Source organism: Branchiostoma lanceolatum, chromosome 16, assembly GCF_035083965.1.
Source record: "Branchiostoma lanceolatum isolate klBraLanc5 chromosome 16, klBraLanc5.hap2, whole genome shotgun sequence".
NCBI classification, from domain to species: Eukaryota; Metazoa; Chordata; class Leptocardii; order Amphioxiformes; family Branchiostomatidae; genus Branchiostoma; species Branchiostoma lanceolatum.
Window position 1 is genome coordinate 5,876,626 of NC_089737.1, and position 27,510 is coordinate 5,904,135.

At 38.6% G+C, this 27,510-nt stretch overlaps 1 protein-coding gene across 4 annotated transcripts in view; it reads right to left on the reverse strand.

Annotated features, from left to right (window-relative positions):
• Positions 1 to 2,614: 2,614 nt before the first annotated feature.
• Positions 2,615 to 27,510, reverse strand: part of LOC136421314 (transportin-3-like) — a 35,378-nt gene continuing 10,482 nt past the window's right edge. For 2 of the 4 annotated variants that reach the window (XM_066408530.1, XM_066408529.1), the window contains exons 8-27: positions 27,322 to 27,369; positions 26,731 to 26,826; positions 25,524 to 25,598; positions 25,037 to 25,137; positions 24,177 to 24,315; positions 23,540 to 23,686; positions 20,909 to 21,016; positions 20,145 to 20,239; positions 19,415 to 19,554; positions 17,843 to 18,034; positions 17,322 to 17,413; positions 16,688 to 16,770; positions 15,886 to 15,961; positions 15,284 to 15,424; positions 14,331 to 14,447; positions 13,447 to 13,538; positions 12,143 to 12,299; positions 11,370 to 11,537; positions 9,548 to 9,660; positions 2,615 to 5,179 (exon numbers count right to left, since the gene is read on the reverse strand). In XM_066408530.1, coding sequence (XP_066264627.1) covers positions 5,119 to 5,179; positions 9,548 to 9,660; positions 11,370 to 11,537; positions 12,143 to 12,299; positions 13,447 to 13,538; positions 14,331 to 14,447; positions 15,284 to 15,424; positions 15,886 to 15,961; positions 16,688 to 16,770; positions 17,322 to 17,413; positions 17,843 to 18,034; positions 19,415 to 19,554; positions 20,145 to 20,239; positions 20,909 to 21,016; positions 23,540 to 23,686; positions 24,177 to 24,315; positions 25,037 to 25,137; positions 25,524 to 25,598; positions 26,731 to 26,826; positions 27,322 to 27,369 — 2,241 coding nt within the window. In that variant the 3' untranslated portion in view covers positions 2,615 to 5,118. Of the gene's footprint in view, positions 5,180 to 9,547; positions 9,661 to 11,369; positions 11,538 to 12,142; positions 12,300 to 13,446; positions 13,539 to 14,330; positions 14,448 to 15,283; positions 15,425 to 15,885; positions 15,962 to 16,687; positions 16,771 to 17,321; positions 17,414 to 17,842; positions 18,035 to 19,414; positions 19,576 to 20,144; positions 20,240 to 20,908; positions 21,017 to 23,539; positions 23,687 to 24,176; positions 24,316 to 25,036; positions 25,138 to 25,523; positions 25,599 to 26,730; positions 26,827 to 27,321; positions 27,370 to 27,510 lie in introns of all 4 variants that reach the window. The other 2 variants (XM_066408528.1, XM_066408527.1) reach the window with 1 other exon arrangement.

Sequence of the window (27,510 nt, forward strand, 5' to 3'; positions counted from 1 at the left end):
TACTCTTCTCGATAAGTGTGTTGACGTTTGAGGCTTATGCCTGAAGCTCCTTCATACCCGGGGCCGCCGGCTTTACTTCACCACCCGAAATAACGAATGCAATCACTTACATGTCCGAGCTGGAGTCGAGACCCCTAGAATCGAACTCGGGCCCTAGGATCCACGGAATTTGATCCAGATGGCAAAAAAGCTACAAATCAATCGTTTTTCTTCAACATTCAGTTCAACGGGGCCCTTTGGTATCGCTTTTATTTGGCCTGGTCCTAAGATAGAAGTTATTCTTTGGGACACCTATCACATATTTTCTTGACTTGATGAATTACAGCTAGCTACATTTAGCTGTCTTTTTCAGTAACTGTTGTTGATTAAACTGATGTTTCCCTAGATCTGTCGTGGGGTGGAACTTTTTTTGTCACCAAATGCTGCTGGAGGAACCTCGCTAGACAGCTTTAAACGTCGCTTGCAGTTAGACGTGCAAAGGTTACGTGTGACGTTCACTGTAACATAACCAGCTGCCGCGCCGCGTGCCTGCGAAGCTGGTGTGTTTTGCCGAAGGGCGGTTTTACCGGCTATACAGATTTGGAGGAGTAACGACGTCAACTTACTCTTAAAGGAGAGCTTATTTACCTTGATTCCGGATGGATCTAGACGCATTATTTATGGCATTGCGTGAAAAACAGGAAGTTTTCGCCAACAGAATAGCGGATTATGCTCTAATAACGGATCATGATAAATTGTATGGATTAGTGAACTAATAGAAATAAAATACACCCAGGCTACTTACGTCTACCGCTAACGTAAGACGAAACGATTCGGCCATGATTATTTTTTAATCTACTTTTTACGATTTCATCACAAAACACGAGCCCATAAGAGCCACTCACATGTTTTGGGTTACTGTACTGTATCGACATGTTTTTTCACCTTTGTGGTTTGACACGGGTGGGTTGATCAATAATCAGTAGTTATTTGGTCTGTTGAACAGTTTTCCTTATCTATTCATCTATCTATAATGATTACCATTATTTTCCTCTGACCTTATTTACTAAAGTTAAATTGATACCATGAAGTAATCTACCATAGCTAACGGGAAACCCTGGATGAACGTTCCTTGTTTCCCCTGCATGTTAATTATGTTCAATGTACTTGTTCTACGTGCGAATAAACAAATAATCTGAGTCAACTCGTAGGAAGCTGAAAAACAATGACAGTACCAAAATTAGAGTCTTCTGTTTTGTTTGAGAGCACTAACCACTTAGATCTCATGATAAACATTGAAGTTGCCACAAATATGGATGCTGGCTGACGGGTATTCAGACAAGATCTGGTCGATTCTCTCAGCTATCTGATAAAATATGACAACACCGTCCTCTTGAGGCCGATAAAGAGCAAAGATTTATTTACCCTACTTCACACGGGCATCCCGTCCCTCCCACTACCCATCAATTGCCTAATTTTCGATATTGTGTTCAATTTTATTTCAAAGACCGGAAGATTCGCCTGGTTTAGTTAGATTTGTGAGCCAGCTTGTGTATGTTCTGTTATAATCTTGATTCAGTTCGTATTGTTATTGCTGTTAATTAGACTGATATGTAACCTTTATAATTATTAATTCCTTTAGCTGTATTACTGTTATTTTTATGTTATGATGTTGACTTAGTTTGTCTTGTTATTTGCTGTTATCCTGAGTTATGAGTTATGTTACGTTGTAATTATTAGTTCGTATTGTTATTTTTGACGGTCATCTGTATTTTAAGAGCAGACCTTCATAAGCATATGTGCTTCTTGTCTAATGCTCAATAAATGAATGTGAATAAAATAAAGAGCAAATATGAAGGAGGTACTTTGAACAAGCGCAACACGGAAACACACGGATCATGAAACAAACCGTTCAATTGAGATGTAAAATTTGTTGTTTAATATGAGCCAGCGTTACAGTTGCACAAAACGTTGCGGCGTCGGTTGTTCCAGGGATCCATCCAAGGTCACCATTTTCGAAACGTCACTTCCATCCTTAAATAGTTTAATCAGGTTGGTAATTCAATATATAATGAGTTATAAGGTACACAATCAAGCTTTTCGGAAACCTTCATTAGATCTTTAGAAAGAAGGTAGCCGAAAGTTTGGCAAATAAAATATCCCTTCAAGTTGGTCGTGTAGCTTAGTAGAACCCACTATACAAAAGGTCTCTTTCATCAAAATGGTATATCAATATAATGAGGCCATGGCTACATTAACCAAGCTTATCGGCTACCTTCAGCAGAGAATAAAGAAGACAGCCGAAAAATTATCGAACAGTCGACAGATAAAATCTCTTGGCTGTGTAGCTAAGAATTCACCATATAACATGTCTTTTTCATTAGGCTGGTAGATCAATATATAATGAGTTCCTGGCTACATAATCAAGCTTTTCGGCTAACTTCATCCAAGAATAAAATAAAAACAGCCGAAAAATCATCGAACAGTCCACGGATAAAATCCCTTGACTGTGTAGCTAAGAACACAGTATATGAAACGTTTTTTCGCTTGGTCAACTCAAAGTGATTTCAAAGTACAGGCAATGTTTTGAACATAAACTTAAAATAATATTTCGAAAAACATGATGAATTAGATGGACTTATTCACTTTTTTCATGAGAACATACAGGCAATAGAAATCCTTCACATCGTAGAAAACACTTCAGAATAATGTTTTTAAGTATTTTGCTTATCAAATACATGTAACCCAAAATGTTGTCTTTGATGGGTGGTACAATATTTCCAGTTTGTGGTTACAAGAGCCATCAAGAACGTTGTATCTAATATATGAATATCAACCAAAGCATCATACAATTAAATACATTGTTAAGAAGCATTCTTTGGATGTTACAGATTTGAAACGACTGGAAGAAATTGAAAGCCAATCAGCTACTTCCCTTCTAATTCAATTAGTTAAATTTCCCTTCATGTTTTGACATGACAAGATTTTCATGGCCTGTACTCATGAAAACTGACCAATGACACACAACAACGGTACTACAGTAAAGCTAGGCTCAAATCAACCCGTTTTTTCTTGGAAATAAAAAAGCTAAAATTGGACGATAACAAAAAAATGCACATCACTAGACCATAACTGAAATACGTGGGTTTTGCCCCAATGAGAAGAAATCAACAGTTGTCTACATGTAGGTCACCAGACTGTAGGTACACATTGAAAGCAATACTGACATGACATACACTTTTAGCTATGTTTGCTCCATTTGACCATATAAGTTCCCCCGTTAGAGTCCAAAACCATTGTAACAATAGGCATGGTCATCGTGGATCCAGACAATGCATGTTAACAATTGGCAAATGACATCTCGTCAAATTCAAAATCTTCTAGCTCCAATCTCTGCCGATAAACCCCCCTTTCATGGCATAATAGGCTGGTCCAAAAGTAGGGTTGCATACAATGTACAACATATTAGGATAAGACCATAACAGAAGGGGGGTGGTAAGGATGGTATTGCAGAGTTTTCACTTTCCCTTGTTGTTTCAAAAATGACTCCTAATAACATTTATTACTATCAACATAGCTAAGTGTAGACAAGGACAAAGGAAGGAATAGCTTTCATCATACACAAATGTCTATACAGAGGAAAAGTAATTCTACATGAATAGGACTACAGACGACTTAAAAACACATATCACATGTTCTGTGCTATTGCACAATTGAGGCACAGAGAAAACCCACATACATGTACATAAATTTTAAACAGTTTGGATTGCAACAGGTTTCATGCGTCAGATTGGCACGGTCATATTCACATGTATCATACAAGGAAGCCAAGGTGCCAGTTTTACAATAAAGGACATTTTCTACCGCTCGGTTGTCTAATTAAAAAGTAAAGAAATTGATTTACTAACGAAAAATACTACATGTCACCGCGTTGATTTTTCAAATTTCTTTTGTAAAATGTTGTCATAATCTATTTTACTATCTCTGTGCCATTCTGAAGCAACCTTTTGAAACTTGAAAATCACCGATTCCACAATTCTGTCTCTAAATCTTCCATAAAAATGGTCCCAAACAATCCTTTGTTGCCTCATACTTTCCAACGATCCTCAAAAGCAACACTCGTTGACAACATTTTGCATAGCAAAATTATCTTATTTTGGCAATCGCTCTTCAAAAGGAGCCAATCTAGATCAAATACATCATAAATTTCAATTTCTCTATCAGATAACTTGCTATGATCTTATTTCAAACTTTGTGCTCTCTAAGCAACATGTTTTTGTTACCGGAGACCTAAAAGTTTACTTCCACTGTTTCAGTTTTTCGACATGAATATAAATCAACTTACCTAAAATCAGAGCTTTCTGGGTCATAATTAGCAAAGTCATGGTTTTCTCCGGTTATCAAAACTGAATGAAAAATTATGTGCCATGTACAAAATGTGAAAATGGTCGCCGTACAGCTTTTGACATGTCAATATACAGTAGTCTTCACACTTATACCTAAATGAGTTCACTTTATGCTGCCATTGTTTACATTTGTTCTGTCGACAAAGGTAACTTATAAGCTTGAGTCTCAAAATATTTCGCAACTTCATATTTATCGTTTTAATATACAACTCAAGAGAAATATTTAATTATGGCTGTTTTCTTGGTGCAGTGGTTAAAAACATGTTGTTTTTTGCATGTAAAAGACTTGAAACTTTGAGTAAAACTTTTAAGGCATTTGTCAATGGCTATGTTGTTTCTGACAACTTTCTTATCAATTGTATTACCTACCCGGTTAGCTGAGTCATTTTGAAAATTGAAAAATGGCGATTTTAATCACGACTTTAAGTTAAAACAACACCACTCCTTTGCCTGCACATGTATTTTACAGCTCTAAAAATTTACAGGGCAAAATTTTGGGTTCCTGTTTTCATAAGAGATGTTACACACCCGCTATATATGCAATGGTCTTGCCCACTGCTGCATACAATACAGGCATAACAGGACAGAGAAATTATGAAAATGGGGAGGGATGGGGAGTGAAAAAAAAGTGTTCCAAAGTGATATGCCTTGAACATGTAAATTGTTTTGCAGCTTGTCTTGACTTTGTTGGCAGACTTGGGTCTCCGGACCTTTCGCAGTGATGAGTTCAATGTCATCTGTAGAGCCGTGAGAAGTCCCGCAGTGCTGATGATACTGTCTTTACCTCTTCAGCACTGTGGAAAAAAAAAACTTTATTGAGTACATCTAATATGCAGCACATTTTAAAACCACAATTTCCTGTAAGTTCAAAACTGAAGGCAAACAAACACTGATACTAGTGCGAGAGGGCATCCCTACCAAACAGATGTATGGTAACAGAAAAAGAATGGCAAGTTACATGTACATGTACATGTACAAGTATATGCATGTGTGTGCAATCTACAGAATGTTGTCAATTTCATAATGACATGATCCAAGAAGTAATTGTAGCTTGAATTATCATATCCGGGGTTTCAATTAGTGGCTGCTAACTTTTTCCAGTATAAAGCAGCGTTAGATGTATAACAAAAACTACCAAATCTATATAGAATCTATACAATATAGACATGCTTTACACATTTATCTAACATTAGTAACAATAAATTAAACATCATCACAGAATAAGAGCTTAGCACATTCCACTTTTCATCCCTAATATTAATGTATTTTGTCAAAGACATACTAGTCCTGTTATCGAACCAACAGTATTTAGAAAAAGATGATACAATTCCATTTTGTTGACCAGTTAGTCTGAACTTCTTCAAAAGATTAATTTAATTTCTTCAAAAGATTATTGAACTTCTTCAAAAGATTATTGTCAAAGACAGAGTAGTCCTGTTATCGAACCTACAGCATTTTGATAAAGATGGTACAATTCCATTTTGTTGATCAGTCAGTCTGAATTTCTTCAAAAGATTAATTCATTGTGCAAGTTGAAATCCTTTCATCATACAAATCATCTTTCAATCTCCTTAAATTTCCCCCTCCTCTGAATAAATTCAGGCAATCTGACATCAGTTAAAATGTAATTTTGTCTTTGATTCCAAAATTCCATTAGTTTACAATTTGCATCCAAGAAAGTAATATCGCTTTGTTGTTGCCAAAATTGTTGCCAACAGCGACGATCAAAAGACATGAGATCAAAGAATCAAACCAACATTGTAATTTGCTACAACCAGATATCACTTAGAGCTAATTTGGGGCATCTTGGATGCATCTGTTCCAGTAACATGAAAGCTATGTAATTCTATCACTGACAACATGTTGTTGGAAACAAATCTGATAACTTGGAGGTGTAGCTTTCATCGGCAGATATTGTAATTTGTCTAGCCCCTGACGCATATGTTGGATGAAAGACCCACCACTGTGTCAGTAAATTGAGGGCGTTGTTTCGACAGTCGTGGATACATCACGATGGACAAATATGGGCGCAAAATTTCCAGACAATTTTAGATTTCGAATGATGTTCTATCATGTTCGAAGTGACGTATTTGAATAGAACCTGAACCTGATCCATTTGTTACTAGTAACGAATACCGATCATTATTAAACATGTCACTGCTTGAACGGACAGATTTCCGCGTTGAAAACCTGTGTATACCTGCTAGGAAATTCCTAATTTCCACGGGTTTCAATGAGTTCCCACAGTGAAAATGCGATGTGTCCCTTTTGGGGAACCTATGCACATCTGTGTAAACGGACCACTGTCGTGTACACTTTGTGTCCTTTGATGAAAACCTGTGCGCACAAGTGTGTAAACGTGTGGACATGTGTGGAAATTACATGTGTCGGCCTTTGTGTGCCAACGAGTGGTGCATAATTTAGCAGTAATTATCGCGTAATTATCACCTAATTATCTCCCCAGTTGGTCTAACCACGCGGCACGTCCAGACACATCCGGGTTCTCCTTCAAAACACCTTTTGTCATTGAAAGTAGCGTCGTTGCTATGCTACTACGCCCGGAAACCGCCCCCCCCCCCTGGACACCCCCCTGCCCCCTCCCAGCCCCCTGCCTTATACCACCTCGTCATACCGAAAGCACACGGAATCATTGTTCGTAAAGATTGACATTTTATTCACTTAATTAGAGATAAACAACAACCAATACATTCCAGCCGATATACATTCTCTCAATTACATACATTTACATTTACACATGCAGTCTTTTAAAACGTTCACAGTTACACACAGACTAAGCTAACAATACCAAGACAAAAGGTGAAAACGTTCGAAGTGTCTGAATGAAAATTAACAAAAGAATACAGATACATTTAACATTATTTCGAAACATGTACAAAACTCTAACAAATCTATTAGGTTAACAGCTACATGCATTGATAAGTTCGAATTCTACATGGATTTCAAATGTTGTTGTCTACAATTCTGTCTAACTGCTGCCCTCTAGAGACAGAAAGTCATCGTTTTCATCGAACTGAGGTAGTCAGGCTGAACTGTCCAGTGGCGCAGTAGTGTCAGGCTAAAACCTAGCCGCAAGGTCCGTATGACTCGTCGCTCGTTGCTTTACTGTATCCAGACACGCCGCTGCAATGTCCACATTCTTCATCCGACACGGGTTGAAAAGTCCGGGGCGAAGCCGTAGTCAAAAGTCCGGACTGTCTTGCTTGACCAAGGAGGTCATTTGTCCATATAACCTCCGTGGCTTTACAAGGAAGTCACAAAGGTAGCTTCCTGTCGCGATGTTCTGTGTTCCAACGCCGCGCATCAGTCTTGTCGTAGAATAGAAACCAGGCTCAAAATAATCCCAGGCAGGAGTCAAATAACCGACGCTAGTATCCAGACACAGAGATAGCAACAACACACATCTGCACATCTCAAATACAAACTGAAAGATTTGAAAATGGTGACAAGAACCTTGATTGGTCACTGCTTTTTAAACCACGTGCTAACCGAGAAATACTATTGGATGTCCCTTTTTTACTAGAATTTGCATTGACACAGACATAATTACTTGTGAAACACCGTGTATGTCTATTGCATACATTCAGATTTGAGCAGCCTGATTACTAGTTTTTCACAGATCAACAATACCTGCCAAGGACGGTGTTAAAACATGCGGCCGTGTCTTATGAATAATGACGACAGCCTGATAAATTAGTCGGGTAACAGTAAAAGTTGCAAGTAAATCGTTCTATCGACGATATAACCGGCGAGGAAATTAGAATACATCAAGTCAAATATATAACATGTCATGTTCCAAAACAACATTTACTAAAAGGCAATGGACGCCATTCAGTGCAAGGTTACATGTATGTGTGTGTGTGTGTTTTACGGAGACACGGACCTATGTCGATAATATTTCGCGTGTGACGTAGTTAATCTTTCTATTAATCAAAGTGATACACATAGCAGTATAGATTCATGTGACTTGAACGAACATCACAGTCGGTACAGAAAATTAATACAGAAAGATAAGATTTACGTTCAGTTTTTTGTCGCCCTTGTCATAGAAACAAAAGCCCAGACAGCACAATACACATCAAATCGGTGTTTATTTTTGCAACGGGCAAATGACTATTTCATAAAAGCACAGATTCAAATCAACTCGTAGATCATAGACCCAAATACAGAAGATCGCGAATGGTCGATGATAAACTAACTTCGCCGGCTACAGTGAGAATATTTGCTTGCAAGTTGAACCCTCTCTCCGTAGCCGACTCCCTTAGCATACTATTCAATCCTTGATCTATTTGGCCAATTCCTACTATTATCCCCAGTCATCCTCGGGGCCTTTTAGAGGCTATGTCGATGAAGTACGGTCCAGGTTTGGGGATAAGGTTTCGAACCCAAATCACCCGTATATTTTATACCTATGACGTGAAACAAGAACTTCAATGTTAGATATCGAGTTCTGTGGTTTAATTTGGGAACAATGATATGCTAATTATACTCCGTGTGGGTACGTCGTGTTGTCTTTGTTTACAACGTGACTCATGATCAGGCTTAGATTCAGACAAATGGGAGTCAAAATTTCACCAAGAGACGCCAATGTTTGCAATGAAAACGCAAAGCAGGCAATATGCTGGAGTTCTCCTTAATCAACGACTCCGACCCATACGTCAATGTTTATAAGAGTTAAATCATGAGAGCATTCGTTTTGTTTTCAATACAACACCATGCCACACATTTAATGTGTTATCGTTTGGCACCAGTATTTTAGGCTTTCCCGATTATGTAACGTATTAGACACGTATCAGGGGTTAACACAATGAGGTTTAAAAAAAATCATAGGTTTACGTCATTTTACCCAGGGCAAAAAGTTTAAACAATTACTCAGGCAAGGCGCTCCTTGCTCGAGGTAAATTTTCACGCACTTCACAAGTCTCTATTATCATGGTTAATTATTCCCGGCACGAGATGTTTCCTAAGGTGGGAAACTTTGGACACTTTGTGTGCACTTTTGTGTGCACATGTGTCCAATCTTGGTGACACAAGTGTAGGAAAGCCGTGTACACAGCAAGGAAATGTTGGGTTTCACCATAGTGCCCAAGCTTGCAAACTTGTGGAAATCTTTGTTTCCATGCAGTGTGTCTTGGTGGTCGTACCTTGTGATTTGTTTGTGGAAGTCTGTGAGTTGCTTGTGAGTCGCGTTGATGGCGCCGCCTGTGGTCTCGGTGGGGAGGGCTTTCAGGGCATGTTCCAGCCACACACAGAAACTCTGCAACAACAATATTTATATCTTATTACATGTTCTGTATGTCTTAGGTGTGGGTCACAACACCAGCAATAGCTGCCTGTGTCCCATATGTATTGTACTGTTGCAATTACAATTAACTTATTAAGGCAGCCACACACAGAAACTCTGCAACAACAATGTTTATATCTTATTACATGTTCTGTATGTTTTATGTGTGGGTCACAAAACCATCAAAAGCTGCCTGTGTCCCATATGTATTGTACTGTTGCAATTACAATTAACTTATTAAATCAGCCACACACAGAAACTCTGCAACAACAATGTTTATATCTTCAAGTTGTTACGTGTTCTATATGCTTTATATGTATGTGTGGGTCACAACACTAGCAATAACAAATCCTGTGTCCCACATGTATTGTACCGTCGCAATTCCAATTAAGTCAGGGTCAACAACAATGTCGTTAATGTTAATATACATGTAAGTAAATGTCTGTATACTGTCATTGTTGTCTTTAATATGGGCCCAGGGCCTCATACAAAGAATAAAAAATTAAAATAAAAAGGGTGTACTGTAAAATCACACAAATGATGAAAGATATTTGGTGTTTTGTTCTCATATAAGAACTGCTGTTACCATCATAATGATTATACAAAATAAAGGCATTTTCAACATTTTAAACTTAAAAGTTGATCTTTCTTCCATCAAAACTGAACTGAACTCATTTGCATAAAGTATTGTATCTTTGACAAATTCTCTTGAAAAATAAAGGAGGAAACTCCATACCATTTTTCAAAGACCTGACCAATAATATGCTAATAACTTTCTGCCTTGTACCGTCATGCCGTGTCTTTGTTTACTGGAAGCAGACAAACTGGAATCCCCATGGTTTTTAATACGTTTATATGGTCTAGGGGGTAAATTAAATCCTGGCGGGGAGTATCTATATTGGTTTATGGTTATTGGTATTCCCAGGGAACAGAATCTCTCGCTTTAATTGTGCAGCTAAGGCCAAACGTATTTATTTCCTTGTTTCTCAGATATTTCTTAGGGAAAACTTCAGCAAGCAGTTAAGTTGGCAGGGATGAAAGCTTGAATCTGCGGCTGCCAACTTTTTCAGAATACGAAAGTGATAGCAGCGCTAGAGATACACAAAAACACTACCAGTATATCTAGAACTCTACAACACATCTAGATTCATTCCCTGATACTGTGTATACCAAGGTACAGGCTTCTAGCTAGGCATGCGTCCATGCGTCAATTGGACGCATGATACTAAAATAACAAGGAAATTGGATGCCCTCTTTTTCAGCTGGACGCGCAGAGGACCCCCTGTTTCTGGTAATTACAGACACGTGTTACTGTGTCACTGATGCTTTTTTAGTCCTACCAGACACTGGGACAGCATGAAAACTGATTGACATGCCAGGAAATTGATAATCCATAGAGCCTATTGTGAGACAGAGAAGGAACAAGCAGTTTTTAGTGCTTAAAATGGTCTGCTAAAAGTATGATAAGACTAGAACACACCTAACCCCCGCATCACAGCATCCCCCCACTCCGATTTTCGGACCCCTTGTCTATAAATCCTAGATAAAAGCATGCCAAGGTACGGACTTTCCTGAGGCCTGATTGCAGTTTTGTATTATCTTTTGAACTCCAAGAACCAACAAATTAAATTGGCATGGCCTTCAGAATGTACAATACGAATGTACACTACATTCCAACTTACCGCCCTGTTATAGCGCATCAGTTCAAAGACAACGTCAGCTACGTCGGGAAGCATGTACGACGGCAGGTAGAACACGGTGGCGGACATCAGGCTCTGCACGAGCTGCGGTCCGCGCACCACCATCAGCTTCTCCACCATGTCTCTACGCACCTGGTAGTCATCATCGCACTGAAGCAGCCAACAGAAATTAATCTTCATCGAAGTTCTAGCTAGTTGGAAAGCAAATCATTTCTTTCAATTACTTGCTTCCACAAGGTAATGATTGTGGCTTGTGGAAATATATCAAGATTTTTTGAAAAGTAAAATTAAAATTTACTCTCATGATTTGCAACAAGTTTTCTACAGAATATGAAGAGTACAAGAGGTCTTATATACAAGAATTTGTTTTACATTTGCTGTAGATCATATTGATCACTTCTAAAGGATTGGTGTATAGAGCACTTGTACACACTTTCCATATTGATGAAGCAGACAGGTACTCACTGCCATGATGGTGTCCATATTTGCATATCAATAGATCATAGCTGAAGCATACACTTTTTTTTTTTAAATCTTAAAGCTTTTGAGTATTCCTGCTTCAGTTGTACATAGACATTCAAAAGTTGTCATAAGGGAGGGCCAGAAGGTCTTTGAATGCTTGAGCTACATTTATGTTCACTAATATGCAAATAGGGACACCAACATGGGGCATAAAGAGTGATGACGTCATGTGGAAAGGCTCTAATATGTAGAACGACACAAGATTACGGTGAATCAGCTCCTACTCTACTCACATCATTGGCTATCGCGGTGTGCACCAAGTCTCTTAGGAACTTCATGACCGAGGCATTGGCGTCTCTATGGTCCAGGGTCGACGCGGCCATCGCGCATTCCAGGATTGCATCAATCATTTCACTATGGAGAATCACTAGGGGGCATCGCTGTACAAATCTGGGGGTGGGGATCACCGAGAAATCAGGATCCAGGGATCATTGACAAGGGTTCGACAAGTTCAGAAAAAAATCACAGTCCTGATAGGGCCAGTAAGGGTAGACTTTGAGGCCGTAGGGGAAGTGGGTTGTTGATCCAATGGCGCTTAGGGCATGGTGTTGGAAGGCAGAGCCCATCCCTCTCCTTCCACCACCTTTTACCTCCCCAACCGTAGTCAGGTACCTGTTTTACATCTGGGTGGAGTGAGGAAAGAGATGCAAGGTGTCCTTCCCAATGCCCGGAGTCGAACCCGTGACCTCTCGATTTTGTGTCTGCTATAGCCTAGCAACTTGGCCATTCAACGCCAGATAGGGCCAGTACATGGTCATTTTGGGTCACTGGCCAAAGAGTCTTAAAAAGTCACCAATTTAGGGCCACATTTCAATCAAGAAATGATTTTCAAACCTATAATTGGACAGCCTGCCAATTAAGAAGGCCAATGACGCATCGTAAAATGAAGATCACTTGATCAGGCAAGCACACAACAATGTGCGCTGGCCAGATCGGTACTTCCACTGACCCGGGGCTATCAGGACATTGAACTTGTCGAACCCTGAGTGAATTTCATCATAATAATCATGGACTCACACAATTTGTCTACACACGTGCATGGTTCTGCCCAGCGTCCAATTTCGGACAAGAATTCTCCCATTCTGTCATGTTCACAGACAAAATTAGCATGTTAGTTGGTAAATATCAAAATTGGATCAAATTATCCCAGAATGAGATTATGAATTTGCAGAAGAAAGTTGAGAGCTGGGCAGAACACTGCACAGATGCTACGAAGATGCATCATTATTAAAATATGTTGAAGCAGAAAGATTATCATATATCAAACAAGAACATAAGATCATCATTATAAAGGAAACATAAATTACTTTATGATGATGATTACTGCTGCCACACATGAGCAATTGACAGATATAGATGAAATGAAACACACAAGTGTCATTAACATTACATTTGGTCTTATTCAAACCATTGTATCATCATACATGTATATGTACATGTAATACATTTGGTGAAATGCGTATTGGGGGGGAAAGGAACAACATTCTATACAAACATGTATATAGCTGCGTGCTTAGGGATACACACGACAACACACCTGGCACATAACCTAAAGAGATCGTCGATGGTATCGGGGTGGTTTCGCAGCCCTCCGGTCTTCAGCAACTGGAAAGTCGGCCCACAAAATGCCTAGAAAAACAAATATGAATAAGTCTTACATCGATTCAAACCCAGAACTTACAGAAACCCTCACGTGTATCTCATTTTAGTTTGGTGACTTCTTTATACTTCGAGTGTAATCTAAGTTTGTCGATTTTAGTGTATAAGTCAAAGATTGTAAATGTCATCGCACTCAGTTTTTGCTGCAAGGCCGATTCATTCTATGTTTCTCACATAAACAAATGATATTACTACTGTGACAGTGACTACTACATGTAGTTACAACTACTACTACAGTCCTAATGTTTGTTTTTGTTTGTTTGTATTGCATACCCAGTACACCACCTCATGGCGTAACACACCAGGTTTGTACTGAATGTCAACGGGACAAATCAGGGGACCCAGGATTCGAACCCAGGACCTCTGAGCCAAACACCCTGCCACTGCGCCACCACATCGCCACCAAGAAGTTGAGACAGAAATCAATAATAATAATAATAGTCTATTGGTCAGAAATTACCCGTGCAATGGCAGCAAGTGCTGAATTGCTGCAGGGTTTACAATCATATAATGCAGAACAGATACATATTTGCTCCACACTTGCACTTTGTGGAACTGTCGCGAGGGTCTGGGCGGCTGCCATTCGGCGCCAGCAGGTGACCTCAATACGACCTTCCCCAACCGAAGTCAGGTACCCATTCACACCTGGGTGGAGTGAGGAAAGTCGTGTAAAGTGCCTTTCCCAAGGGCACAACATTGGGGCATATCGGGGTTTCGAACCTAAGCCTCTCGGTTCTGGGCGAAACACGTTGCGACACAAACCTTTAACATGTCGAGAAGTCCACTCCTGCAGCCCTCCTCCATGCCATACTCGTCCACCAGGATACTCCCCAGGTACAGGAAACAGGAGTGCTGGTGCACCTGGTACACATTCACCATCTGGGCAGGGGAGAACAATAGGTTAGAACAATAGACAGGTGAAAACAATAAGTAAGAACAATAGATTGGAACAATAGACAGGTAAAAACAATAGGTGAGAACAATAGGTGAGAACAATCCACAAGTGTGTGTTGTAGTGTCATGTTTCTAAGCACATGTACAGCAAAGATGTGCATGTAATGACGCATAGCAAAATTGATACAACCAAAACAAAAGAATGATCTACATGTAGTGTCTGTCTGTCAGACAGTTCTTCTGCTATGAAAATTCAATAGACTCTAATTATGCCAATGACAATAGGGTTAGGAGACAATAATTGGCATTTCATAGCTGTAAGGTATCAAGCTCATCCAGCTTCTAAGACAGGCAAGGAAGCAATAACTACAATACAGTTAAGAGTAATTATTGGTTAGCATAGTAAATTAAGTAATGCAAAAAGTATATTGTGGAACACAAACTCTGTCTCCGTATCTGTATATCCAGTATACATGTAGCTGGTATCTGTGTCTGTATCTATATAGCCGGTATAACCGCCCTTCGGCATTTTACACCAGCTGGTACTATAATTATCTTTCAGTGTAACACAACTGCTTTGCATGCACATGGCATGGCTACAGCTGGTTATATTACAGTACATTTACACTAAACAACGGGTCACGCCAAAGCTTTGCACATCTAGTTGCAAGCCTTGTTAATAAAGTGAGGATGTGTCTACTGTACTTGGTGGCAATGAATTCCTCTCTATGATAGTTCTAAGAAAAAAAAAAACTGAAAAACACCTCACGTCTTGGGGCCTGACCAATGGGAAGCAAGATTTAGACAGGCTAGCGACGTACCTGCGTGACCAGAGGCTGCAGCAGCCCAGCTGACTGCTTCCCGACGCAGCGCACAGCGAACCTGATACATCTGCAGCACCGCTCAACTATCCTGATGTCCGCCTGGTACTTGTTACACGTATCCGACAGAACAGGCCACACCTAGCAACGAACACACAAGGGTGTTAGGTACAGAGGGCTTCTAGTTGGGACAGGAAAGGTAAAAATTGAAAGCCTTATTAGGATAGAAAGAAGGAAAAATGAGTAAGAGAGAAAGGAGGAGAGACAAAGAAATAAAAAGATAAAAAGGAAAGAGAGGGAAAAAGAAGACCGTTATTCAGTTTATAAAGAAATTAAAGAGAAATAAAGAAAGGATGTGGAAGAAAGATTGAAAGTTCAGTGTTACAACTTACCATTTGAATAATTTTCATGTTTTTTCTGTTTTACACATTGTCCTTTAATACATGTACTTATAACTGGCTTACATTTTGTAAGTCAAACTTAGTCACATTAACACAGTGTACACATATAAAATATCATATGCTATAAAGCTACAACACAACATCTCTTTTCAAATGTTACATTATTCCTACAACACCCCTTGAGAAAACAAGTGGACTGACCTCCTGCACAACTTGCTGACAGGGGTGGATTTGCCCATTTTGCACTTCGGGGGCTGTATGCCTGTATTGGAACAGACTTTTGGATAATGTGACAGTAGAATCACACCAGGGAAAAATGATAGAGGCAAAAGTTAGTCATGTTACATGAGGTTGGAAATTAGAAGCACACATGAAACAATTATTATAATAATTACCGGTATATTCAAAATGCAAACACATGCAATAGAATAAATGCAGATCTTCTATAGAAATGCTCACCAAAGAACTTTCAACAAATAACACTTTTCAGAAGAAATCAAAATCACGCTACAAAATCATGCTCATTTTAATTACATGAATGTACATCACTGTAAATATCATAATCTTGAAAATGATCACATTTTAACTATATCAAACCATTTTTTTTCATATTCTAATTCCTATCATATTTGCACATCACAAAAATATCATGTTACAGGTTATGGATGGAACTACAAGCTTTATGGTAAAGAAAAGCATTAAGGATATTTCAAAAGCATATACTGTTACGAATGAATTAACTTCAAGCTGATCAAACTTTTAGCCACAGAATGTTTGAATGAAAGGTGAGCTCTTGTTGTGGAAAACACCCTGGCAGAGCTACTTTCTCATTTTCAATAAAAGCTAAACTACACTCTCAATTGATTGCATCTTACAAAAATCACAAACCAAAGAGAATTACATGTACTTCCATTTCAACACATGTTACAAGGCCAAAAATAGAAAAATTACTAAATTTTTCTAAATTACAAGTACAAATAGTGTATTTTGCATAAAAGCTTACCTAAATATGGATGCTAGTCTGTCCAAGAAGATGGTAGGATCTGTTCTTGTGCCTTCTTTTACAGACTCATTCTGGACTATCAGCTGCAATGGGAAAAAAAGCATGTTGAAATTTGCATTTTGAAACATTAGGGTAAACTAGAGTTAAGTATTTGTGCTACATATACTTCAGGTTTGCTATGTTAGTTTAGCGATTACGGGGTCTTTTTATACATATGAATTGGTATTGAATTTCTTTTTTATTTCAGTTGAATGTGTGATAGCTTTGTGCCGATTTGTTAAAAATAGAGAGAATGCTAGCGACCCCAAAAAACACCTCTCCCAATGAAATGGTATGGCTACCCTGCGACGTCACAAAATCAAGATGGCGGCCACCACACATGCCAACGGATCCAGCAAAGGTTTTGCTACGCAAACCTGTAATTAGACACTTCAAGACATTTACCAGCAAGCATAGAATTTTTCTCTCCAGAATGCTACAGATAGTCGTCACTCCAAACCCCACAAAGTAATAGAAATGGATCCGTATAAGCTTAGGACACTTTGTGTTGGTAAGATGCAGTGCCAGAGATAATCAGTAGAGGGCACTGTTGCAAAGGCTACATCAAATTTCCTACACAAGACTATATCCTCACCTGTGACAATCTGTTGGCCTGTATTTGGCACAGAGCTCGAAGTCCAACAGCTAACTGGTCATGGGGCATCTTCGTCAAAATCAAGGATATGCCTGAAATGTGCAAGACTTTGTTTTCATACATGGCTATACTGTAATAAAAACTCAAAAGACAAAGACATTCACACACATTTTACGGTATGTACGGCATTTTTCAATCTTCAAATTATAATTTCCTACATATTAAATACCTGCAATGTCTGTCTGATACAAGTTTCTGTGTTGCTTTACAAATAAACTTTTAGACTTCTTGCAAAATGTATTTTCTTTCTATTACTTAGAGATCGTAGCTTTGTTTACATGTACAGTTCAGTATAGTTTTACAAAGGAAAACTTCAAAATCTTTTGTAGAAATGCAAGGTAAAAACATAAAAAAAGGATTGGTATATTGTGATGGACGGTCAGGATTGGTCTATTGTGATTGACAGTTATGATTGGTTTGTTTGTTTGTTTTATTGACTGGAGATCTCTAATCAGATTTACCTTTCAGTAGCCCGACGGCAGCCTCGTTGGAGATGTGCAGGTTGTCGAGGGCCTCCACGATCTGCAGCAGCCCCTTGAAGTGTCTGGCCATCTGTTCCCGACACGCGGCGCAGATGTTCTGTAGGGACGTGGCCGACACGGACCCGAGCTTCGGGTGCTGAAGACCTGCCAGCAGGAAGTTCAGCACGGAATCTGGGGGAAAAAAACGTTTGGAAATTAATGTATGTATGTCAAAAGCGGTGGAAGACGAAATACATTTTATCTCAAACTGCCCCTTCAATGATCGGGAAAGAAAAGAGCTTTTTAAAGAAGCCTCCAAAACTTACCACAATTTCCAAACATTTACTGACGAAAATAAAACTAGAACCTTGTTAACCTCCCAAAACCCACTCATTACAAAAAAAGTGGGACACTTCGTCTTCCACTGCTTCCAAAAAAAAAGTCAAACCCAAAAAGCGTACATTGTATGCCGTAGTAGTTTTTGGAATAGCCATTTGTTCTACTAGTCAACATTGTTAACTCTCACTATCTGTACAGTATACCCTTGCTATGTATTGTTTCATGTTGCAATTAGCCTTCGGGCAAGAACTTGCAAATAAAATTATTATTATTATTAATAAGATTGTGGCCTCGTGTGGCGTTATAGTGGATAGAACATTCGACTGTCAAACAAGGGGACCACAGTTCAATCCCGGGCTGCCCCCAGACATGTCTGAACAGGGACCTTGACGTTGTGCCCTTGGGAAAGGCACTTAACACGACTTTCCTCACTTCACTCAGGTGTGAATGAGTACCTAGCTCATCTAGGGTTAGGGACGTCCCTCGGAAAGGACGTTAAATGGAGGTCCCATGTTTGGGGAGAGCCACACCCAGCACCCGTAAAAGAACCCACCACACCATTCAAAAAAGAGTAGGGCATGCCCCGGTGTGCGATGGTCCAAAAACCTACAGTCGGCCTCACATGGGTTCGCCCTTAGTAATAGCCTCCAGCTAGTTTGGCAACCCTGGCATGTACATGCTGAACCAATAAATAAATAAGATAAATGTATTTCTACAGGGAAGTTTTGTCCCTAGCATTTTAGGAAATATATACAGTATTGTACATGTACATGACTACATTGTATACGTTTTTGGTAGTGTTTGTATGTTTCTTTGCATGTTTACTTTATGGTCGAACACTATAACTGAAAACCCTATGAATACATTGTTATGAAATTCGGTACGTTTTTAGGTCTTCTTCTATCAAATAAGTGATAACATTTCGGTCCCCCTGGTGGTTTTTTTTGGTACTGAAGCAGGACTTCATGTTTTCTTTCTTGTGTTCTGAACAAGCTATGGCCAGGATTTTCAACAACAAAAATCTTCAAAAAGATGTACAGTATTTCTTCCAGATCCCACCACTTTGTATCTACATTCTCCCCAATACCTCATAAAAAATTATTATCTCCTCAATATCCCAAATGGAGAAGTCCTTACCTAGAGGAGGTCATGCAACAATCCCAGCATTCCTTGCAATACACATCCCACAAAACTCATCCCAGATGATTGACTGTGACCAACAAGCATTCTTACCTAAAACGTCAGGATGTCTGTCGATCCACTCGCAGAGCTCTCCGACGAGCTGCGTGCCCGTGTACCGTACCGCGATGTGCGCGTCCTGCGGCAGGTTTAACACGGCCTGGAGCACCTGCGGCACCACCTCACTCTCATCACTGGAGGAATGAACAGAAAAACTGTGGGGAGGGGCGATTGTAATAAGGAAATTATTATTTGATTGGGGTAGTGGTTATGATTACCAATACATCGAAGCTCTTTCAAGCATTCTCAACAAGGCATCATCTTGCAATTGTCTTCTCTTACAATATCTAAGAATCATTATATTAAAAATCATAGAAGAGTTTTTGATGAATATTAACACAATGATGACAATCACTAACTACCAACCAGAACAAAAATCAGAGGAATCCTCGCATAAGTTTTTGAAGCATACCATATAAAAGCAAATTAACTAATTATGACCAAAGGCTGGATATAATATATACGCCAAAAATAATTACTCAAGCAACTGGATAAGATTTTGAAATTTTGAAAATCCTATCCAGTTGCTTGAGTAATTATTTTTGGCGTATCTTATTACCTGGATGTCTAACCTTCATCAACGTACATGTATCATGGATATAATATAGCTTCTTTGCATCAGGCGACGGTTTAAGTTCTTTCAAATCCCTCACAAATGTGACAATATGAAATGGAAGTAATAATGACAAGATGAATTATGATGAGCAGAGGAAGTCCCACTTACGGCATGAGGTTCTTGGCCACAGCTGACATGACGTACATGTGTGCTTCTGTCACGTCCCAAGTCGTGTTGGGGGTCTCCGCAAGGTTTCTGAACAACTGTGGGAACAAACATGTGTCATATGAGCACATTGTTTTTGTAGGAAAATGAAAAGTGACATCCCAAAGGAGGCTAGACAGTGTACGGAACAGCCAACCTCCATATATGGCTTTGTGAACAACTCTATGGATAAACATGTGTTGTATGAACAATGCTAATGTCTTCAATCTTAAATCTTCAAAGGCAAGTCAAGACGAAGAAAATATGTACATACATGTACAATGTACTGTGTATGAACCAGTAGTATTGACTGTGTCTTTATTTCAAAGCTTATTGATGGAATTAGTTTGGAATGAGAATAACTAGAATTAAAAGCAAATGACCGCAGACAGCTTTGTATACATTTTTAAACTCGAGCCATTTTTACATATTTCCTGTGTAGACAAAAAGAAGTGAAACCTAAGTGACTTACACTAAGTTACAGACAGTTTTTGGAAAAGTCAATCTCTATATACAAGATTAGTGCATGGCTATGTAAATCTGTTGCATATTGTCACAACTGTTAAGCGGTATTTTCTCTTCTTATATGTTTTATCATAGTACTCAAGAAATTTGCAGAGAGATTTTCTGGATTTGCTGACAGTAACTCTAACTTGGTCTTACAGTCTAATATTCCTTTTGTTTTATAGATATCAAACTAGAAGTACATGACTTGTGTGTGTACATACCTGGGTAAAAACATTGATGGACCCCACGATGAACACTACATCCTTGATGAGCTCAGACACTCTGATCCGGAAGTCAGCAAAGTCATCAGTCTCATCTGGGATGCCCTCCTGTAACATCATCAAACAAAAATCACTGTTAGTTGTCTGTACATGTCATGTTTGCTTTATACACTTGGTGACTGATATACATGTACTAGTACTGTAAATGCACAAATGTTTGCGGTGGTTTTGTGTTTGTGGTTTTTGCGGTGAACTCTTTACCGTGAACCGAGAATCACTGCAAAAAGTGTTTTAATTACAGTATGTGACTGTAGTGCTACAATTGTTTCAAACGTGAACCTAAAACCACCGCAAACACGTCTCCATTTTCTCCCTATCGCGAAATTAAATCCTCGCAAACATTTCTGCATTTACAGTATAATTGTAAATACAGTGTCACAAGAGATTTCAGTTGTCAAATGAGAAAGGTAACTATTCGCAAGATAGTCTTAACAATGACTACAAAGGATACTTCAATTTACAGTGTCACAAATACAGAATACAGAATCATCTATATGACTTTTTTGTACCACAGCGTAACATATAATATATATATATATGTATAGCTAGTGAATAATGTATGTCATTTTGCTCAGAAATAAGACTTTCAAAATCTCAGTATGTAAATCACATTCCTTCTCTTTGCTTTCCCCAAAATATTTATAATAGGTACAATATGGATATCTTAATCTATTTATATTTAAATATCTTAAACTATTTTTGACAAGATGTCTTGCACACTGATAACATGAACAAGAAGGGGGGCATCTTTCTAAAAACTCCCGCCAGAACTTTGGATTAATATGTACATGTACAAACAAAGCAGCAAAATCTTGACAATAAATCAAAATTAATTTAAAAAGGAGTGGAAATGTATTAGAAAGAGCGGAGTTCATAGTAAAACTTGAGATTGAATAAAAAACTTAGCACAGAAACAAATCTATGATATATGTATACCATACCTGATGATTAAAGAAATGTATCAAACAGAAGACAGGACATAAAATGGAGAGACAGAAGGGATGACACACTCACAGGAGGAATGTCACACTGGGGAAAACACAAAACAGGGCAGCCTGTGACTTATAGGGAAGGTTTAAAGCACGGAGTAAACGCTCGTTCTCATTCAAATGTACACATTTTGTAATTTCCCTTACCGTTAGAAGTAATTAAAAGACATTCCTGACATTAGGATATGCCACATATAAGGTGCCAAAGTGCCGTTTTCAAAAGCTACAAAAGTTTTAAGTCGTCAGTAAAATGACAGTTTGGCACCTTATATGTGGCATATCCTAATGTCAGGAACGTCTTACTTCTAATGGTAACGGAAATGTGTACATTTAAATGAGAACAAGCGTAAAGCATTACTGAATGGCAACAAAAATGTGACTGACATTTCAAACATAATGTGTCATATTCAAGAAAGAAAACAAAGTCATGAAATTAAAGATAAAGAAATCAGAAACACAAGCTGGGGAAAATATGCTAATAAAAAAATTAGGCCACACCATTTTAATTTCTTGGTTAACGGAATCTTAAAAAAAAATGCTAGATTGAAAAATCAACAGGAAAACAGAATCTCAGAGGAAAGTTTGTACTTTGGCGCACACAATTTCAGGGAGTGAACAGGGTCAGGTGCAAGTTTTCACCCCAGCCTTCTGTTTTCATGATTTTTTTTTGTTGCTAAAATTTAAAAAAAAATCTGTTAACCAAGAAATTAAATTGGTGTGGCCTTAGCGGACAATTTACAGGGTACATGGAAGACAGACACACAGTGATTGTAACGTTACTTCTTTTCAAATAATTCAAAAATTATTTTGTAATACCATTTACCCTTAACCTTCTCCCTGCTGCATAACCTGGTAACCAACACAAAGTTGGCATCAAAAAGCTACCTTAGTAATCTGAAGGTTAAATACAACATATTCTATTGTAGATTCTATTTCCTACCATTTTTTCTTGCTGTTCTCATGTCTTTTGCCTTGTAAAACCTTTTCTGTACATTTACCAGCCACTACCACTTGCACTGTTTCTAGTTTTTATCAAGTTTCATCTAATCTATCCCTTAGTCTAAGTATTTGACAGTTGGGGCACCACAGACGATTTGTCCAGTTTTCTCCACCCTTCTTGGCTTTCTGTTTTTCTTTGTGTTTCACTTAGTGTCATGCCTGGCTATTCTCTGATATTATAAAGAAAGAAAGAAAGTGATCTCGAACCATGTTTAGCTCAAATGAACTCAATGAACAGATGAGCTAATCTTCCACTGGTCGTGACAGATAATACAGACGCTATGTACAGTATTTACAGGTTCATTGTACCAGAGAAATTCCCCTTGCTCTTTTCGACAAGCACAATGAACAGTGGACCACGGCTTAACGTCCCGTCCTAAGGACTGCGACCCTTTCCGGGAGCGTGCATGTGGGGTGAGCGACACAGCCGGGATCGAACCCGGGGCTGCCAGTTCCAGAGGCAAGATTGCTAACCACTGGACTACGCACGCTACTTATCTTCCCATCTTTTCAATTATCTACCCCTTTTTCTTCTCATCATGAGTAGAGAGACTAAAATGAACAAAACAACAAGAGAACTCACATGGTCCTCGTCCATCCGGCAGTGCTCAGACAGGGAGTTGATGAGTCGTTGGAAGTACGGCTTGAAGATGGTGTTGAGGTTGGTGCTGTCACGCTTGTACAGAACCTCCGACAGGCGGTACCAGAAGTTAAAGGTGATCTCCGCAACCTGTGACATAAGGAATGGAATGTGTAGTCATTGGGAATCTACAGAAAAAAGATTTGTTTTTTCAGAAATGTTCAGTTTTCACAGTGAACTCTTCACCGTAAACTTAGAACCACCGCGAAAAGTCGTTCCATTGTGTGACTGTAGCGCTACTATTGTTTCAAATTAAACTCAAAACCACTGTGAACACTCCATTTTCTTGCTACCGCGAAATTAGATCCCTGCAAACACAGCATACAAACACACACACACATAACACACACAGGCAGACAAGCAAAAACACCAAGATACCCTGTGTATTGGGAACTACAGTTAACAAACAATACAATACAACACAACACACAAACACACAGGCAGAAAAGCCAAAACACCAAATACATGAAACTTCTCTCCCTGATATCCCCTTAAAATACTTACATCATAGAGTTTTTCAAACACCCAAGTAATGATTCAAGTACCTTGAAATCCCCCTGTCATACCCTCATAGTCTTACCTCATACTGACAGTGGCCCACGCATGCCAGTAGCAGATCCAGTATCCTCAAATCCCCCAAGCCCTGTCCCGGAGCTGCCATCATTAACTCAAGAAACGACTCAGCAAGTTCCGTGAACACTCGACAGTAATTCAACGATCTGTGGGAAAGAAAAAGGGGAACATTGTGAAAATCTTTTTCATTCCATAAGTTAGGCCATGTTGATTTGATTATATGGATGACATCCTCTAGGAACCCCAAAACTGATGCAAGCATGCGAATAAAAAAAAGCTTTCAAAAAAAAAAGTTGCCTTCATTATAAAATCTATGTGATGAGGAAGGTTGAACAAATGACACACACACAGAGAATAGTATACCAAATGAAGGATTCTTCATTTTTGGTCTTTCACGTCCTCTTTGAGTATGGCATTCTAGACATTAGTATCTGTTTCCCGAAATATCTTTTTGCAATTCATGGCATGTAGTTGTCCATTTTGTAGCTGCTTTGCACAATTTACAGTATGGTAGAGAACCTTGTATTTCCTTTGAAAATGGACAAAAATTGATGCACGGATGTCACTCATATAATCAAAACAGTGGTTAGCAACCTTGCCTCTGGACAAAGAACTCATGAGTTCGATCCCGGCTGTGCCGCTCATTTGACATGCATGCTACTGGAAAGTGTCGCAGTCCTTAGGATGGAATGGTCCACTGTTCATTGTACTTAGAAATTGAAAAGAGCTAGAGAATAAATTCCACGGTACAATGAACCTGTAAATACTGTACATAGTATCTGTCTTCACTGTCACAACCAGTGCAAGTTCAGCGAGTTCATTTGAGCTAAACTGGTTCGAGACCACTTTCACTTTCATCACACTTACTTGTCTATGTCCTCCTGTGCCACAGACAGGTGGTAGGGTTCCGAGAGCGAGATGACACCCTGGAACAGGCAGTTCGCCAATGACTCATATCTGGTGATGTCCTGAGAAAACAGAGAAAATTATTTAGAAGTCGAGAAACACTGTCGACACAAGCTGCGAAAAAGAGCACCTGCCGGCATAACACGCAAGGAAAAATGGTGACGATAGAAGGGTAACGTCACGTAATAAGCTCCCATGTATAAGGTGTAATCTGTTATATATGCTACTGTTGGTTCTACATTTGATCTTTTGTATATATTTTCTGATTGTTTGAGTGTGCTCTTTTGTACTTTTAATTTTAAGACTGCGTAATTCAGCCGGTTTACTTTAAAAAAGGTAACATCGGCTGCAATGCTGTTCTAATTTCTGTATGTATCAAGACATTAGTCCTGAATAAAGCATTTATATAATATAATGGTAAATTTCTATATGTAAGTTTGATCCTTACCTCTGCCACATACAGAGCAGAACAGATGCAGTCACACGCAGCCTCGTGGACGGAAGAGACTGTTTCAGGGTTGTGCTGGAATGTGCAAGCAAACCTGTGTGAGTATCACGTTCACCAGAGCTAAACACACTTGAAAAACCCGCCCATGAAAAAATACAACAAAATCTAGATTGAGTGTTTGAAAAAAAAAAGACAGATGAAAGGGTACATTGTGGACTCCAACATGTGTTTAATTTCAACCTCTTACTATTGTGTTAACAGTTTCAGCTAAGTAAATATTGGAATTGGCAAAGTCTAGCCTACAACATAAAAGAAAACATAGGGCAAAGAGAGAAAGGCACCCCTAATGTTCAAAACTTTGAAACTAAAACAATGTTGCTCTTTTTTCAAAGAAATTCACAGACATGAAAATACCTGAACCATGGTCTTTAATTCACAACCAATATAATGCATTCGAAAATAATGCACCTTTCAGAGAGAGATTTTAACAAAGGTGTCCCTATATCTACAATCTTTCACTTGTACTCTTCCACAAGTTACCGTTAGAAATTCTTACATTCAGGAAACCAAACAGTTTGAAGACTGAAACATTTCTGGTATGTTACTAAGCAAACAACACCTCATGACTGTTCAAAAACAGGTTCTCCCTTTGCATACTAAAATGCTACAACTTAAACAATGCACCACTCTGTTTCAGTAGTACAACTACAGACTGAGAAAAAGATGTTTGCAACTTCTGGAAGAATTTGTAAATATTGAATATTAATCAATCAAAAAACAATATTCACTTTGTTAGCAAATGTTACTTAAACCATGACTTGAAAGAAGCGAATTCTTTGAAGAAGCCACCTAAGTATACATAACTGGATTCATCAACATATTTTTTCTTTACAATTATTACAATTAGTTTATTAGCTTTTAGGCAAGAACTTTCAATTATCATCATTATATTATCACATAGTTTAATCTTAAAAATTTTCATGGTGGTTTAATGTTCGTAGTTTTTGTGGTGGCCTCTTTCTGCGAACTTGAAAAAAAAGTGAAATGCTTGTCCTCACTTCTGCCTGCCTACCCCGTTGTTTCAACGGTGAAATTGCCGCAAACACTCCATTTTCTCCCTAGCCCAAAATTAAATCTTCAAAGGCATGTACAGTGTTTTCTTCTGAGTGACATACAAATCTATCATATCAGAAACAGAGGACCATACCATGGCTTGAAAAGGTGCGTTGAGGAGTTGGCTGGTTGCGACCGCCTCTCCTTGGATTACGCCGAGGTTGAACCAACTTCCGAGACACCGATATACCTGTAGGATTTTGATTTGATTTATTTGCACATAGTGAAAGCAGTTTACAAACGTACGTAAATACCACAACAGAATAAAGAAAATATGCTGGGTACAAAAGAGGCCATAATGGCTTGCTTGAGATCTTTACCCATCTAACTTACAAGTTGATTCTTAGATTAGTACTAACTTGACTTGAGATATCACATGATAACGACAAAAATGAAAATAAATAATTCATAACATGGGAAGATAATAAAATAATAACTGATATCATGACCCACTACAGTCATAATCATGCAAGAATGAAGTCAAACATAACATTGACTCAAACACTGATTAATAAAACTATAATTGTTACAGGCTAGGGCTAGGTATTACCACTAAAATGCTCTGCATCCATTTTGAAAAACCAATTTCTTCATCATCTTTTATTATACCAACCCATACAGCAACAAAGAAATAAAACTAATTGCTAATTATACATATAAGAAATTACCATAAAAACACGTTTACCTTTGCCTGTACTCTTGAATCTGCCGCACAGCTTTGCGTACAAGCAATCTAAAAGTAAACAAAAACACAAACAAATGTATCATCAAATACAAATATCACTGCATTAAAACGGGTCTTAGAAACATTCTTTTATATTGTCTTAGCCGATACATGGCTTTCTATGCAAATCAGGTGGCTTGTCCAGAAGCA